This window comes from Somniosus microcephalus, chromosome 4 (genome assembly GCF_052327205.1).
Source record: "Somniosus microcephalus isolate GS21.2 chromosome 4, FLI_Smic_1.0, whole genome shotgun sequence".
Lineage (NCBI taxonomy): Eukaryota > Metazoa > Chordata > Chondrichthyes > Squaliformes > Somniosidae > Somniosus > Somniosus microcephalus.
The window spans coordinates 28,874,274-28,892,053 of NC_140990.1; the positions used below are offsets into that span (position 1 = coordinate 28,874,274).

The 17,780-nt window shown below is 47.2% G+C and overlaps 2 protein-coding genes across 2 annotated transcripts in view; both read right to left on the reverse strand.

The window, feature by feature from the left end:
• Positions 1-17,780, reverse strand: part of LOC147118490 (uncharacterized) — a 68,145-nt gene that overhangs the window by 12,973 nt on the left and 37,392 nt on the right. The window contains exon 2 of the mRNA XM_085984454.1: positions 6,821-6,971. Within this exon, the coding sequence (XP_085840580.1) occupies positions 6,821-6,971 (151 nt within the window). The remainder of the gene's footprint in view (positions 1-6,820; positions 6,972-17,780) is intronic.
• Positions 13,864-14,733, reverse strand: LOC147118491 (uncharacterized). Its single transcript, XM_085987021.1, has one exon. It carries the CDS (start codon positions 14,731-14,733, stop codon positions 13,864-13,866), a length of 870 nt encoding a protein of 289 aa, XP_085843147.1.

Below are 17,780 nucleotides of genomic sequence, written 5' to 3' on the forward strand. Positions count from 1 at the left end.
TCCATCCAAGCTGGAAACTCATCGGCGCACTCACACCGGGGAGAGGCCGTTCACCTGCTCCGTGTGTGGGAAGGGATTCGCAGAGTTATCCAAGCTCCAGATACACCAGCGAGTTCACACTGGGGAGAGGCCGTTCACGTGTATTGAATGTGGGAAGGGATTCACTCAGTCATCCAGCCTCCATGGACACCAGCGAGTTCACACTGGGGAGAAACCGTTCTCCTGCTCCGTGTGTGGGAAGGGATTCGCAGAGTTATCCAAGCTCCAGATACACCAGAGAGTTCATACTGGCAAGAGACTGTTCACGTGTATTGAATGTGGGAAGGGATTCACTCAGTTATACCATCTCCAGATACACCAGCGAGTTCACACTGGGGAGAGGCTGTTCAATTTTCAATTTCAATTTTATTTGTCACATAACCAAATACAACAAGTGAAATCCAGTCAGTGATCTGCTTTTTTCTTAACGAGCCGAGCGCACCAAGCAGCAAAGGACACTTAGCTGCCTGGTACGCACGGAGCCCGCAAGGACGGCAGCCATCTTCATCGGCGCCATCATAATAGGGTCCGCTCTCGCTTCGACCCGCCCTTCCCGCACTCCTGCCCGACAATCTTCAGCCGCCATCTACTGGGCTGACAGCGACTCTTTAATGTCCTTTCCATGGCGCTGGTGATTCTAGTAGCCTGTGTGTCTCTTCTTCACCTGCTCTGTGTGTGGGAAGGGATTCACTCAGTCATCCCATCTTCTGACTCACCAACTTGTTCGCACTTTTAAGAGACCATTTAGATGTTCTGACTGAGAAGAGCTTTAAAAACACAAGCGACCTGCTGACCCACCAACGCACTCACACTGGGGAGAGACCATTCACCTCCTCCGTGTGTAGGAAGGGATTCACTCAGTCATGCACTCTGCTGAGACACCAGCGCGTTCACCAGTGATTGCAGAGGTTGGATTCTGCTGTTATTGCTGCTGTTAATCACATCCAGGACTGAACCATGTTCACTCTGACAATTGGGCTTTGTTTCTGCTGATGTTAATAACTAGAATAATTGGGCTTGAGATTAATATTCTGGACAAATATTAAATAAATCAGCTTTGTTTCAAACACACAGTGTGTCTAATATTTGATTTCTCCATGATAAGAGGAGACTAATTGATGTTCTGTTACTGACTGTTCCATTTTTGGGCCTTTTCTTACTCTGGATTATTTCAGTTCTCATCTAGTTCACCTTCTACCACATCAAACCCCAAACTTGTTCCATTTGTGTACACGGTTTGTGGGTGTCATAGACTGAACTGTCGTGTCTCACTTTACACTCATCTGAAATTCCTTTGAACCACCCCTTTACAGAACTACCTTGCATAAGATTTGAAATCTGTTATTTTCTGTATCATTTAACATCTCTTGGATCCGATTTTTAAAAAAACTCCACACATACTGCATGTGACAGCCTTAGAAATGTTCTGATCTTTGTAATTGTTATTGCTGATTTTGATGGTCTCTTTGATTTAATCTCTTGTTACTAACATACCTTGCACTATTTTTTTAATCGAGATAATTGTTTCAAATACTTCCTTTATCAGGTCTTTAGCTCCTCCATTGATCCCTGTCAATAATCCTTGGTCAGGGGCTGGGGTTAGGGTGTAGGCTTGGGGTTAGTGGTTGAAGCTGGTGGTTATTGGTTAGGATTGGGGTTAGTAGTTGGGGCTAGTGGTTATTGGTTAGGATTGGGGTTAGTGGTTGGGGCTCGTGGTTATTGGTTAGGATTGGGGTTAGTGGTTGGGGCCAGTGGTTATTGGTTAGGATTGGGGTTAGTGGTTGGGGCTCGTGGTTATTGGTTAGGATTGGGGTTAGTGGTTGGGGCTAGTGGTTATTGGTTAGGATTGGAGTTAGTGGTTGGGGCTAGTGGTTATTGGTTAGGATTGGGGTTAGTGGTTGGGGCCAGTGGTTATTGGTTAAGATTGGGGTTAGTGGTTGGGGCTCATGGTTATTGGTTAGGATTGGGGTTAGTGGTTGGGGCTAGTGGTTATTGGCTAGGATTGGGGTTAGTGGTTGGGGCTCGTGGTTATTAGTTAGGATTGGGGTTAGTGGTTGGGGCTCGTGGTTATTGGTTAGGATTGGGGTTAGTGGTTGGGGCTCGTGGTTATTGGTTAGGATTGGGGTTAGTGGTTGGGGCCAGTGGTTATTGGTTAGGATTGGGGTTAGTGGTTGGGGCTCGTGGTTATTGGTTAGGATTGGGGTTAGTGGTTGGGGCTAGTGGTTATTGGTTAGGATTGGAGTTAGTGGTTGGGGCTAGTGGTTATTGGTTAGGATTGGGGTTAGTGGTTGGGGCCAGTGGTTATTGGTTAAGATTGGGGTTAGTGGTTGGGGCTCATGGTTATTGGTTAGGATTGGGGTTAGTGGTTGGGGCTAGTGGTTATTGGCTAGGATTGGGGTTAGTGGTTGGGGCTACTGGTTATTAGTTAGGATTGGGGTTAGTGGTTGGGGCTCGTGGTTATTGGTTAGGATTGGGGTTAGTGGTCAGGATTGGGGCCAGTGCTTGGGGGTAGTCGATAGGCTATTAGGCTTAGGAAATAGTGATTAAGGTTAGAAACCACTATTGACAACGCCAGTGTCACTGGACGCGTCCTTTTCCATTTCGTGTTTCTGAACCTCACGCAGACGAGTCACAAAACAGCCTCATGAATTGTTCATTCAAGGAACCTTCTTTCTGGCCCGAGCCTGATTTCCTCTCTTCTTTCACATCTCTACAATTCTCACAGAAATAGACATCACGGACATTCGACTTTGTGATTTTGGACAAGAACAGGCGGATCCAGGTATTGTGCAGATTACATCCAGTCATCAGCCTGCCTGAAAAGAGCTTCTGACAATAACCTGTCATCAGGCCCCACCAATCACCATCTGATTCCACCATCATATCTTCATCCATTACCCGCCTTTCACCCTCACTAGAGCTGGTTTCACCACCATGACCATTCTCCACACTGAGGCTCTCTGATTCCCATGTATAGCCTCATAGATTCATAGAAACATAGAAGATAGGAGCAGGAGTAGGCCATTCGGCCCTTCGAGCCTGCTCTGCCATTCAATGAGATCATGGCTGATCATCCAATTTCAGTACCCTGTCCCTGCCTTCTCCCCATATCCCTTGATCCCTTTAGCCTCAAGAAATATATCCAACTCTTTCTTGAATATATTTAATGAACTGGCCTCCACCGCCCTCTGTGGCAGAGAATTCCACAGGTTCACCACTCTCTGGGTGAAGAAATTCCTCCTCATTTCAGTCCTAAATGGCTCACCCCTTATCCTTAGATTATGACCCCTGGTTCTGGACTCCCCGGCCATCAGAAACATCCTTCCTGCATCTAATCTGTCCAGACCTGCCAGAATGTTATAGGTTTCGATGAGATCCCCTCTCAATCTTCTGAACTCGTGAGTATAAGCCCAATTGACACAATCTCTCCTCATACGTCATTCCTGCCATCCCAGGTATCAGCCTGGTGAATCTTCGCTGCACTCCCTCCATGGCAAGAACGTCCTTCCTCAGGTAAGGTGACCAAAACTGCACACAATACTCAAGGTGCAGTCTCACCAAGGCCCTGTACAACTGTAGCAAGACATCCTTGTTCCTGTACTCAAACCCTCTCGCTACAAAGGACAACATACCATTTGCCTTCTTAACCGCCTGCTGCACCTGCATGCTTACCTTCAGCGACTGGTGCACAATAACACCCAGGTCTCTTTGCACTTCCCCTTCTCTCAATCTATTGCCATTCAGTGTAAGTGGTCCCTAGATTTGGTGCCACAGTGTAAGTGGTCCCTGGATTTGGTGTCTCAGTATAAGTGGTCCCTGGATTTGGTGTCTCAGTGTAAGTGGTCCCTGGATTTGGTATCAAAGTGTAAGTGGTCACAGACAATAACTTACATTTATATGGTGCCTTTAACATAGTAAACATCCCATGTTGCTTCACAGGAACATTTTCAAACAAAATTTGACAGCGAGTCATATAAGGAGATATTAGGGCAGGTAACCAAAATCTTGGTCAAAGAGGTAGGTTTTAAGGAGTATCTTAAAGGAGGAAAGAGTGGCAGAGAGGTGGCAAGGTTTAGGAATGAAATTCCAGAGCTTGGCAACATAGGAACAGGAGTAGGCCATTCAGCCCCTCGAGCCTGCCCACCATTCAATGAGATCTTACTCCATATACCCGCCTTTACCCCATAGTCCTTAATACCTTTGGTTAACACAAATCTATCAATCCCAGATATAAAATTAACAATTGACCGAGCATCAACTGCTGTTTGTGGAAGAGGGTTCCAAACTTCTAACACCTTTTGTGTGTAGAAGTATGTCCTAACTTCACTCCTGAAAGGTCTGGCTCGAATTTTTACATTCGGTCCCCCAGTCCTAGACTCCCCAACCAGCAGAAATAGATTCTCTCTATCAGTTCCCCTTAATATCTTGAAAACTTCAATCAAATCACCTCTTAACCTTCTAAATTCCAGGAAATACAACCCTAATTTGTTTAATCTCTCCTTGTAATTTAACCCCTGGAATCCAGGTATCATTCTGGTAAACCTACGCTGCACTCCTCCCAAGGCCAACATATCCTTCCCAAGGTGTGGTGCCCAGAACTGCTCTCAGTACTCCAGGTGTGGTCTAACCAGGGCTTTGTATAGCTGTAGTGTAACTTCTACCCACTTGTATTCAAGTCCTCGAGATATAAAGGCCAGCATTCCATTAGCCTTTCTGATTATTTTCTGCACCTGTTCATGACATTTTAATGATCTATGTACCTGGATCCTCAAGTCTCGTTGGATCTCCGCTGTTTTAGCTTTTCACCATTTAGAAAGTACTCTGCTCTATCCTTTTTAGGTCCAAAGTGGATGACCTCACATTTGCCTACATTGAAATCCATTTGCCACAGTTTTGCCCATTCACTTAATGTATTAATATCTCTCTAATTTTATGCTTCCATCTACACTGCCTACAATGCTACCTATCTTTGTGTCATCGGCAACTTGCATATGTGGTTTTCTGTCCCATCATCTAAGGCATTAATAAATACAGTGAATAGTTGAGGCCCCAACACAGACCCTTGCTGGACAGCGTTAGTCACATCCTGCCAATTAGAGTCCCTGCCCATCATCCCCACTCTCTGTCTCCCGCTACTCAGCCAATTCCATGGGCTTCAACTTTAGCTAACAGACTCTTATAAGGGACTTTATTAAATACCTTCTGGAAGTCCATATAACTAACATCCATAGACATTCCCCTGTCTACTTCAATCACCTCTTCAAAATATTCAATCAGGTTCAGCAGGCATGACCGACCTTTCACAAATCCATGCTGGCTCTCTCTAATCTGCTGAAAATTTTCAAGGTGTTCAGTCACCCTGTCCTTAATTATAGACTCTAGTAATTTCCCAACAACAGATGTTAAGCTAACTGGTCTCTAATTCCCTGGTTTCCCTCTCTCACCATTCTGAAATAGCGGAGTGACATGCGCAATTTTCAAATCTGATGAAATGGTTACCAAATCGAGAGAACGTTGGAAGATTATAGTTTGGGCATCTGCAATGTTCTCACCTACTTCCTTTAAACCCTTGGCTTGGAAACCATGTGGTCCTGGGGATTTGTTACTCTTTAGTGCCATTATTTTCTTCATTACTGTTATTTTGGTGAGTCCCCGTCCCTGATTCAATATTAGTTTCCTTGGGATGTCCGGCATGCTATCCTCTTCCACTCTGTAAATACTGACGCAAAATAATTATTCAACATGTCCGCCTTTTTATTATCATTTACAATGTCACCATTATCAGTTTTCAAGGGGCCCACATTGCTCCTGATCACCATTTTTTTCCTTAGATAATTGTAATAAAAATTGTGTTGAATTTGATAATCCTTACAAGTTTCTTTTCATACTCCCTTTTTGTAGCTCTTGCTCTCTGTTTTGTCACCCTTTGTTGTTCTTTGTATTTCTCCCAATCACCAGGATTTGTGCTATTTATTGTATTTCTGTGTACTTGTTCTGTTAGTTTGATGTTGTCCCTTCTCTCTTTAGTCGTCCATGGCTGGGGTTTTTAGGTAAGTAGAGCTCTTGCCCCTCGGGGGTAGAAGCTGGTTCTGTATCACCGTAAATTATTTTTTGAACATCTCCCACTGATCTTCTGTCGTTTTACCCATTAACAGATTTCCCCAGTTTACTGTGGACAGTCTCTGTCTCATCCTGTTGAAGTTGCCCTGAACTAACACTAGAATCTTAGTAGCTGTTTCGCATTTCTCCCTTTCAAACATTATGTGGAACTCGATCACGTTATGATCGCTGTTAGATAAATGTTCACTCACCGTGAGGCTGTTCACTAAATCTGGTACATTACTAAATCTAATATGGCCTGCCCCCTTGTTGGTTCTAGAACATATTGTTGCAGAAAATTATCCTGAACACGCGAGAAATTCACCCGAGAAGACGAGAAAGACCAAAGTGCCGTTTGCCCCTCTCAGTGTGGCCCTGAAGGACTGTGTCCAGGCTGGAGTTCTGTTCCCGCCGTACGATCCTCCCCCAGATTGTCCTTTCTGAGCTCCAGCCAGGTGATGCTAAACACTCAGGTGGGAAAGAGAAAAATCTACAACAACATGTTTAAAACAAAGCTGATCTATTTAACATATAGCCAGAATATTAAACTCCAGCCCAGTTACAGGAGTTATTGACATCAGAAGAAACAAACTCCAACTGTCAGAATGAGCATGGTTGAGGCCTGGATGTGAGCAACAGCAGCAATAACAGCAGAATCCAACCCCTGCAGTCAGTTGTGAACTCGCTGGTGTGTCAGCAGGTTGGATGACTGAGTGAATCCCTTCCCACACAAGGTGCAGGTGAACGGCCTCTCCCCAGTGTGAACTCGCTGGTGTGCCAGCAGGTTGGATGACTGAGTGAATCCCTTCCCACACAAGGTGCAGGTGAACGGCCTCTCCCCAGTGTGACTGCGTCGATGAGCTTCCAGCTGGGATGGGTAATTGAATCCCTTCTCACAGTCCCCACATTTCCACGGTTTCACCGTGGTGCGGGTGTCCTTGTGTCTCTCCAGGTTGGATGATCGGTTGAAGCCTCGTTCACACACAGAACACATGTACGGTTTCTCACCGCTGTGAACAGTGTGATGTTTTTTCAGGCTGTGAAACTGGTTAAAACATTTCTCATTCTATGTTCAAAGGCCAGTGTTATTCAGGTCCTGTGAACTGAGTGACTGTCAGATCTTGAAGTGATGTTTGGTTTGAGTTTCCTGTCTGCAAATCCTCCCCTTCCAACAGCCTGTAAAAGGAGTTTATAAAAGGCAGCATTGTAAGTACAGGATAGAAATTCAGAACAGACAATTTTAGTTTCTGTGGAACATTGTTTGTTCTTACTCCTAAAGCTGTAAATCCCGGTCCCACACACTCTCCCTCCTCCCTCTCCTGAAAACAAACCCCATGGTATTCTCCTCCAATCCCAGTTTTTTCACCCACCTGACTGTCACAAAACCATGGCTTCAGAAGAGAGATTGAAGAAACTATTTAAAAGGTGTGGTGGTGAAATGTTGGGCGGGTGCTCAGCATCTCACACATTGTGTAAGATTAACATTCCACGTGTCTGAACCTTTCATTCCGTCGCCGATTTGGGAATCTCTTGAGCTGGCACTTCTTGTCCCATTATACCGAGTTGGTGTAACAGGAGAGCCTGGGATCAGGGGGATATTGGACAGGAAGCACACAGCACGGACATTACATTGCAGGTGGGATATGTGGGAGTGTTACAGTGAGGGCTTCGGGCACTTTATTAAACACACAGACAGCAGAAGCACATTAATCTGATGGGAGATCACTGACACACGAGCAGGCAGCAGTGTGGAGTCTCCTGAGAGTCCGGCCCCTTTCCAGCAGTATTTACAGGAGCTGGGACACAGAAAGAGTCGCATTAAAATCACTGATACATTTGTTCACACAAACCAACCCCCAAAAAAATGCTGAATGATTTCTCCCTGACCAGTCTCCAGTTCTCCTCCATTTACAGACGCTCCCTGACCAGTCACCATTTCTCCTCTATTTACAGACGCTCCCTGACTAGTCACCATTTCTCCTCCATTTACAGACGCTCCCTGGCCAGTCACCATTTCTCCTCCATTTACAGGCACTCCCTGGCCAATCACCATTTCTCCTCCATTTACAGACGCTCCCTGACCAGTCTCCAGTTCTCCTCCATTTACAGACGCTCCCTGACCAGTCACCATTTCTCCTCTATTTACAGACGCTCCCTGACTAGTCACCATTTCTCCTCCATTTACAGACGCTCCCTGACCAGTCACCATTTCTCCTCTATTTACAGACGCTCCCTGACTAGTCACCATTTCTCCTCCATTTACAGATGCTCCCTGACCAGTCAGCATTTCTCCTTCATTTACAGACGCTCCCTGGCCAGTCACCATTTCTCCTCTATTTAGAGACGCTCCCTGACCAGTCCCTATTTCTCCTCCATTTACAGATGCTCCCTGACCAGTCAGCATTTCTCCTTCATTTACAGACGCTCCCTGGCCAGTCACCATTTCTCCTCTATTTAGAGACGCTCCCTGACCAGTCCCTATTTCTCCTTCATTTACAGATGCTCCCTGACCAGTCAGCATTTCTCCTTCATTTACAGACGCTCCCTGACTCACTTCCTGTCTGTCCCAGAGTTTGGCGCTTTGTTGAGATTCGGGCCGGAGCGAAACGAGAACCCGCGGGTGGGGGCGGATAATGTTCACTGCTCTTATAATCGGGCCTGGGGCCGCACTCGGGGTGTGTGAAGCCCGCGTCTCCCCGGGGTTTATTTTTTCATTTTAACATTCAAGTACAACAGTACTTATACAACTCATCAATTACATAGTAAATCCATTACATTCATTGACCACAATTAAAAGGATAAAGCCTCAAAAACTGCTTCATGGTCAACAATATAAATACAATAATAAATTTTTACAGGTAAATCAATAATGTTTACAGTACAAACTGCCACTATTTAATAAACCAAGAAAAGAAAGAACCCGTATACACCAGTCCTACTGGCATCGCTCAATCATTCAGTCATTCATTCCTCCGTTCGTTCATTCGCTCAAGTGTAAATTCCATTGTACATGTCTGCGTGTGTGTGCGCGTTCGTTCATCTGTCCAGACAGGCCTCACCCTCACCCAATAGGATGCCGGCCTTCATCCTGGGGAGCGAAGGCCCTTCATTCGGTTGAACGTAAGTTCCATTGTGTATGCGTGTGTACGTGCGTATTATTTGTGTCCGCATGTGTGCATTCACTTGAGCGTTCGTTCGTTCGATCGTTCGTACATTAAGGAAGGCTTTAACACTAAATAACACCACAATATACAAAATCCCACAACCATATCAGAAATCAATTAAAACTTCAAGTAAACTACTTTTAACCAGAAACCCGAAACTTCTTCAACAAAACAAGTAAATACCATTTCTACACCAGTCCTATTGGCACTCTAATAACTCCTCGTCTTCACTTGATGTTATCTAACCATATAATGTCATGATCCTTGTCCACAGTCTTCAACCTTTCCACAGAAAAGAAGCCGACAACTTTCTCAAATCCCGTAAAAGAGGAAAACGACTACTCAAATTCCCTTCTTCTTGCTGTTATCACTCACAGGACCCAGCCATCAAGACATTCGTTATTCCTCACCGATATTACTTTGTTTTGCTTTTTATCTTTTATTTTCCTTTTTTCCTATTCTCTTTTCCCATCTTATGGCTGTTCAAGCACCATACTATAGATGGGAACAGTCTGTCTTTCCTCCACCAAATGGCGGCGCACAAACCCGATCCGATCACCGAAACAAAGCCTCACAGCTGCCACCAAACGGAGCACAGACGGGGCCGCTGGAACTCATTCGGGCCGGAGACCGTTCTTCAACTTTAGAAACCGTGCAGCATGCTCACCCACAGCATCTCCCGACTCCGCTACTGTCGACCAGCCGCTCCGCCCTAGGCCCCCCACCTGGGGTCCTCCGTGCTGGGCCTACCGCCTAGGACACTCTCCTCTGGGTCTTCCACCTTGGGCCTTCTGCACTGGGCCCTCTGCACTGGCATTCCCCGTGAGCAGCCGGGGTGTGGAGCAGCCCGTTCACACAGCACCGAGCAGAGCTGAGCTGCTGAGAATCTCGCAGCCTCCCCCGGGGTTCATGAACCCGCTCCCTGAGCTCGGGGTGTGAGCAGCCCGCGTCCCCCCGGGGTTCATGAACCCACTCCCTAAGCTCGGGGTGTGAGCAGCCCGCGTCCCCCCGGGGTTCATGAACCCGCTCCCTGAGCTCTCTCACCTGATGTGTCAGAGACTGCTGCCAAGGTCTGCGCATGCTCAGCTCACACTACCCGGGTGATTGACGGGAGTTTCCGACCAATAGGGAGAGTGGGGCGGGGCTGGAGGAGCGAGTGGGTGGCGGGTCCTCCAACCAATCGGGGAGCCCGAGGGGCGGGACCAGCGCCGGCTGATTGTCTGATCCGCAGGGCAGCGAGTTTCTCCAGTCCCTTGTTCAGGGCCCGGGGCCAGGGGAGGCTGTGGGCCTTTATTCCCCTTATTGGACACAAGGCTCTTTGTCTCACAACACACTGGCTCTGGTTTTAATTGAGACTTTTCAAATTCATCAATAAAAGCAGATAAACTTCGTGGAACAAAATATTTAATATTTGGGAGTAAAAATGCTGTTATTTTCCCTGTGGAGAATTTGTTAGTTTCAGTCAATAACAACAACTTGTATTTATATAATGTTGAAAAAACTCCCAACGCACTTCACGTTATAAAACAAAATTTGACACCGGGTACAAACCAAGCATATTCCCATAAGGAGGAAAGATGGGGCGTCCAAAGCTTGAGCTCCCTGGATGACAAAGGATGTAGAGGTTAGAATAAAACAGAAAAAGGAGGTTTACGAAAAATGTCAGGTACAGAATACAGTCAAAAACCAGGAGAATAGAGAGAGTGGGGGGAAATTGAAAAAGGATATATGAAAAAAAGACTTGCATTTATATAGCGCCTTTCACGACCACCAGACATCTCAAAGTCACAGTTGTAATGTGGGAAACACAGCAGCCAATTTGCGCTCAGCAAGCTCCCACAAACAGCAATGTTTTTGTTATGTTGGTTGAGGGATAAATATTGGCCAGGACACCGGGGATAACTCCCCTACTCGTCTTCAAAATAGTGCCATGGGATCTTTCACATCCACCTGAGAGAGCAGACGGGACCTCAGTTTAAAGTCTCATCAGAAAGGCAGCACCTCCAACAGTGCAGCACTCCCTCAACACTGCAGTGGCTGCCTAGCTTTATGTGCTTAAGTCCCTGGAGTGGGACTAGAACCCACAACCTTCTGACTCAGAGGCAAATGTGCTACCCACTGAGCCACAAGGGAGAGAATACAAGAAAAGATTAGTGGGTAATGTAAAAGGGAACCCCAAAATCTTTTATAAACATATGAAAAGTAAAAGGATATTTAAAGGAATGGTGGGGCCGATTAGCGACCAAATAGGAGCTCATCATACGGAGGCAGAGGGCGTGGCTGAGGTACTGAATGAGTACTTAGCATCTGTCTTCACAAAAGAAGAGGATGAAGTTAATGTTGCAGTAGAGGAAGGGGGAGTAGAGAAATTGGATAAAACTAGATAGAAAGGAGGTGCTAAATAGGTTGTCATCACTCAAAGTTAACAAGTCACCCGGTCCAGATGGGATGCATCCTAGATTGCTGAGGGAAGCTAGGGTGGAGATAGCAGAAGCTCTGACCACAATCTTTCAATCTCCCTCAGATACATGGGACTGGTGCCAGAAGACTGGAGGATTGCAAATGTTACACCCTGTTTAAAAAAGAGAAGAGGGATAAACCTGGTAACTACAGGCCAATCAGTCTAATGTCAGTGATGGGTGAACGACTAGTGACCATTGTCAAGGACAAAATTAATTCTCACTTGGAGAAGCATGGGTTAATAAGGGACAGCCAGTATGGATTTGTTAAAGGTAAATCATGTCTGACTAACCTGATTGAGTTATTTGATGAAGTAACAGAGTGTTGATGAAGGTAGTGCAGCAGATGTTGTATATATGGACTTTCAAAAGGCATTTGATAAAGTACCACATAAGAGACTTACTCGGAAAATAGAAGCACAGGGAATTAAAGGGCTGATGGTAATTTGGGTATATAATTGGCTAAGGGAGAGGAGACAGTGAGCAGTGCTGAGGGATGCTTTTCTGACTGGAGGGAAGTATGCAGTGGGTTCCCCCAGGGGTCGGGATTAGGACCATTGATTTTGTTCTTATATATAACTGACCTGGACTTGGGTATAGGTGTACAAGTTTGAAGTTTACGGATGATACAAAACTTGGCAATGTAATAAATAGTGAGCATAGTAGTAGCAGACTTCAGAAGGGCAGAGACAGACTGTGAAATGAGCAGGCACAAGGCAGATGAAATTAAATGAGGATAAGTGTGAAGTGATACACTTTGGGAGAAACAACAGGGAGAGGCCGTATAATCGAAATGGGACTATTTTGAGGGGGTGCAAGAGCAGAGGGACCTGGGGGTGCATATTCACAAATCTTTGAAAGTGCCACGGCAAGTTGGTGAGGCGGTTCAGAAAGCGTATGGGATACTTGGCTTTGCAAATAGGGCCATTGAATACAAAAACAAGGAAGTTAGACTGAACCTGTACAAATCACTAGTTAGGAACATAGGACAGGAGGAGGCCATTCAGCCCCTCGAGCCTGTTCCGCCATTCAGTGAGATCATGGCTGATCTGTGACCTAACTCCATACACCTGCCTTTGGCCCATATCCCTTAATACCTTTGGGTAACAAAAACCTATCAATCTCAGATTTAAAATTAACAATTGATCTCGCATCAATTGCCGTTTGCGGAAGAGAGTTCCAAACTTCTACCACCCTTTGTGTGTAGAAGTGTTTCCTAATTTCACTCCTGAAAGGTCTGGCTCCAAATTTTAGACTATGCCCCCAGTCCTAGAATCCCCAACCAGCGGAAATAGTTTCTCTCTGTCTACCCTATCTGTTCCCCTTAATATCCTGAAAACTTCGATCAGATCACACCTTAACCTTCTAAATTCCAGGGAATACAACCCTAATTTGTGTAATCTCTCCCTGTAACTCAACCCTTGAAGTCCGGGTATCATTCTGGTAAACCTACGCTGCACTCCCTCCAAGGCCAATATATCCTTCCTAAGGTGTGGTGCCCAGAACTGCTCACAGTACTCCAGGTGTGGTCTAACCAGGGTTTTGTACAGCTGCAGGGTTTTGGCCTCAGCTGGAGTCTTGTGTACAGTTCTGGGCACCACACTTTAGGAAGGATGTCAAGGCCTTGGAGAGGGTGCAGAGGAGGTTGACCAGGATGGTACCAGGGATGAGGGACTTCAGTTATGTGGAGAGATTGGAGAAGCTGGGATTGTTCCCCTTTGAGCAGAGAAGGTTTAGAGGAGACCTAATAGAGGTGTTCAAAATGATGAGGGGTTTTGATCGAGCAAGTAGGGAGAAACTGTTCACTCTGGCAAGTGGGTTGGTAAACCAAAGGTCACAGATTTAAAATAGTTGCTAAAAGAACTAGAGGGAAATGAGGAGAATTGTTTTCACACAGAGGGTTGTTAAGATCTGGAACGCACCATCTGAAAGGATGCTGGAATCAGGTTCCACAGGAACTTTCAAATGGTAATTGGACGTGTACTTGAAGAGGACTAGTTTGCAGAGTTCTGGAAATAAAGCTGGGGTTTGGGACTAAATTGGACAGCTCTTTCAAAGAGCCAGCACAGACACGATGGGCTGACTCGCCTCCTTCTGTGCTGTTAGATTTGATGATCAGTGTGAACACGCTGGTGACTCTTAAGGCTCTTCGAGCTTTTAAAGCTCTTCCCACAGTCAGAACATTTAAAGGGTCTCTCGTCAGTGTGAACAAGCTGGTGTGACAGGAGGGTGGATGACTGAGTGAATCCCTTCCCACACACGGAGCAGGTGAATGGTCTCTCTCCAGTGTGAACTCGCTGATGTGCCAGCAGGTTGGAGGACCGAGCGAATCCCTTCCCACACTCGGAGCAGGTGAACGGCATCTCCCCAGTGTGTAGGTGTTGGTGTCTCTTCAGTTCCCGGGAGATTTTAAAGCTCTTCCCACAGTCAGAACATTTAAAGGGTCTCTCGTCAGTGTGAAGAAGCTGGTGTGTCTGGAGGTTGGATGACTGAGTGAATCTCTCCCCACACTCGGAGCAGATGAATATCCTCTCCCCAGTGTGTAGGTGTTGGTGTTGCTTGAGCTCCCGGGGGCTTTTAAAACTCTTCCCACACTCAGAACATTTAAAGGGTCTCTCCCCAGTGTGAACAAGCTGGTGTCGCTTCAGTTCCCCGGGGCTTTTAAAGCTCTTCCCACAGTTAGGACACTGAAATGGTCTCTCATCAGGGTGAACAAGCTGGTGTTGCTTCAGTTCCCCGGGGCTTTTAAAGCTCTTCCCACAGTCAGAACATTTAAATGGTCTCTCATCAGTGTGAAGTCGCTGGTGGTTTTGCAGGTGGGATGAACGAACAAATCCCTTTCCACGCACAGAGCAGGTGAATGGACTGTCCCTGGTGCGACTGTGCCGTTGAACTTCCAATGCAGATGGGGAACTGTATCCCTTCCCGCCGTCCCCACCTTTACCCGGTTTCTCCCCAGTGTGACGGTGCATGTGTCTCACCAGGTCAGGCGATTGGCTGAATCCGCGTCCACACACCGAACACGTGTGCGGTTTGTCATCGCTGCGATCACTGCTTTCTCCTTCCATGTGCAAAGGCCGATGATATTCAGGTCCGGATGAATCGAGCGACTCTGTCAGGTCTTGATGTGATGTTTGGTCTGAGCTTCCCGCCTGTAACTGCTCCACTTCTATAACCCTGTAAATTGAGTTCAGAAAAGGATCAGAGGCAAACTGTTGTTTAATTTTCCCCTTTCCGAACCTAGGGGCAGTGAAGCTGATTTTCAGGTCCCAGCTGCTGCACAGGTTGGTTGAAAGGATCAATAGTAATGGCGGCTGTAACACCCACAAGCCCCGGCGCTCCAGAAAGCGCTCTGTTGACTGAGTCCCGCGCATGTGCTCATGGCCCCCGCGCTCTCCCTCCTGCTCCACAATCGCCCGTCCCGATTGGTCCGCAATGCGATTGCTCAGCACACAAAACCCCGTGGTTGGAACATCGGGCGCGCATGCGGAGCCGCAACATCTGGTACGTGTGCACGGCTCAGGTGGGGGTGAGTTGGTGTTTCACCTCAGCCGCCAGGGAGGTGCGCATGCGCAGGACGACCCAACATTCTTCCTGTCAGCAATCAGTCCCTCGTTTCTTTAATAAAAACAGAAAATGCTGGAAATACTCAGCGGGTCAGGCAGCATCTGTGGAAAGAGAAACAGAGTTAACATTTCAGGTCAATGACCTTTCGTCAGAACTGCTTGTTCTTTAGTGTCAGCCAGTGGCTCAGTTGGTAGCACTCTCGCCTCTGAGGCATAAGGTTGTGGGTTCAAGTCCCACTCCAGAGACTTGAGCACAAAAATCTAGGCTGACGCTCCACCAATACAGTGCTGAGGGAGTGCTGCACTGTTGGAGGTGCCGTCTTTCGGATGAGACGTTAAACTCAGGCCCTGTCTGCTCTTTGAGGTGGATGTAAAAGATCCCATGGCACTATTTCGAGAAAGAAAGACTTGTATTTATATATTGCTTTCATGCTTTACAGCCAATGAGGTACTTTGAGTGCAGTCACTGTTGTAATGTGGGAAAGAGCAGGGCAATTATCCCCGGTGTCCTAGCCAATGTGTTTATCCCTCAATTAACATAACAAAAAGATAGATTATCTGGTCATTATTACATTGCTGTTTGTGGGAGCTTGCTGTGTGCTTATTGACTTCCGTGTTTCTTACATTACAACAGTGACTACACTTCAAAAAGTACAATTTCCACCCTTCCCTCACCTTCACATGGTCCATCTCCGACCCTTCCTTGACTTCTCCGTCTCCATTTCTGGCGATCGGCTTTCGACAAACATCCACTACAAGCCCACTGACTCCCACAGCTACCTGGACTACACTTCCTCCCACCCCGCTTCCTGTAAGGACTCTATTCCATTCTCCCAGTTTCTCTGTCTCTGCCGCGTCTGTTCTGATGATGCCACCTTCCACACCAGTGCTTCCGACATGTCTTCCTTTTTCCACAACCGAGCATTCCCCTCTACTGTGGTTGACACGGCCCTCGACCGTGTCCGTTCCATTTCCCGTACTTCTGCTCTCACCCCTTCCCCTCCCTCCCAGAACCACTATAGGGTTCCCCTTGTCCTCACCTTTCACCCCACCAGCCTCCACATTCAACAGATCATCCTCCGCCATTTCCGCCACCTCCAATGTGATCCCACCACCAAACACATCTTCCCCTCACCTCCCCTTTCAGCATTCCGAAGGGACCGCTCCATCTGCGACACCCTGGTCCACTCCTCAATCACCCCCAACAGCCCTTCTCCTTCACCCGGCACCTTCCCGTGCAAGTGCAGGAAATGCAACACATGCCCGTTTACCTCCTCCCTTCCCACTGTCCAGGGCCCCAAACACCCCTTCCAGGTGAAACAGTGATTTACTTGTACTACTTGCAATTTAAGATACTGTATTCGCTGCTCACGATGTGGTCTCCTCTACATTGGGGAGACCAAACGCAGATTGGGCGACTGCTTTGCGGAACACCTCCATTCAGTCCGTAAGGGTGACCCCGAGCTTCCGGTCGCCTGTCACTTTAATTCACCGCTTCACTCCCACTCTGATCTCTGTCCTCGGCCTATTACATTGTTCCAATGAAGCTCAATGTAAGCTCGAGGAACAGCACCTCATCTTTCGATTGGGCACTTTGCAGTCTGCCGGACTCAATATCGAGTTCAACAATTTCAGATAATTATCCCTGCCCCCATTTTTCATGCAGTATGATTTTACCATTCCCATTTGCAACATTTTATCTTTCCTGCCTCTTACCTAAGCACAGTATGTTCTTTCTATTCCTTCCTCCCCTCCTACCCCCCCCCCCCGCTGTCTCTGCACCTGCTTAATATCTGTTACATCTCCAGCTTTTTCCAGTTCTGATGAAGGGTCCCAGACCTGAAATGTTAACTCTGTTTCTCTCTCCACGGATGCTGCCTGACCTGCTGAGTATTTCCAGTATTTTCTGTTGTTATTTCAAAAAGTACTTCATTGGCTGTAAAGCGCTTTGGGACGTCCGGTGGTGGTGAAAGGCGCTATAGAAATGCAAATCTTTCTTTCTTCACTGGCCTCACCAGCGACCTCTTCTGGCGGTTGGTTGATTGACAGACGATAGTCCGCGCATGCGCACGCGGGACGGCGGTTTGGGCCGAGTCCGGCACAGCGACCCCTCCCGGTCACCAAGTGTAATAACTGTGCATGCCCAGAGGAGACCAACCCCCTCCCCCACTGGGAGCTGCACCTGCGCACTCGGATCCTGCCGGACCGAGTCGGCGCGGTGCATTCCGGGGAAAGGCCTTGGTGTCGGTTCCAGAATCGCGATCGGTGACGCAAAGTGAGTTTTCTCCGCTCCGATTGGGTGGAGAATCGCGCAGGGTTGGGGGGAGGGGTGGATCGGGAGAGAATAAAGAGAAATAGAAAAACCTGAGAGTCCGCGAGGCCCCGGACCGAATGGCATCAGTTGGACGGGGTACGTGATCTCGGGGACACGTGACGTGGGTCCGCGGCCTGAT

What these genes read in the sequence shown, in the direction of transcription:
- LOC147118491 (XM_085987021.1), bottom strand. Translation starts at nt 14,733, where the DNA reads ATGCACCGTCACACTGGGGAGAAACCGGGTAAAGGTGGGGACGGCGGG.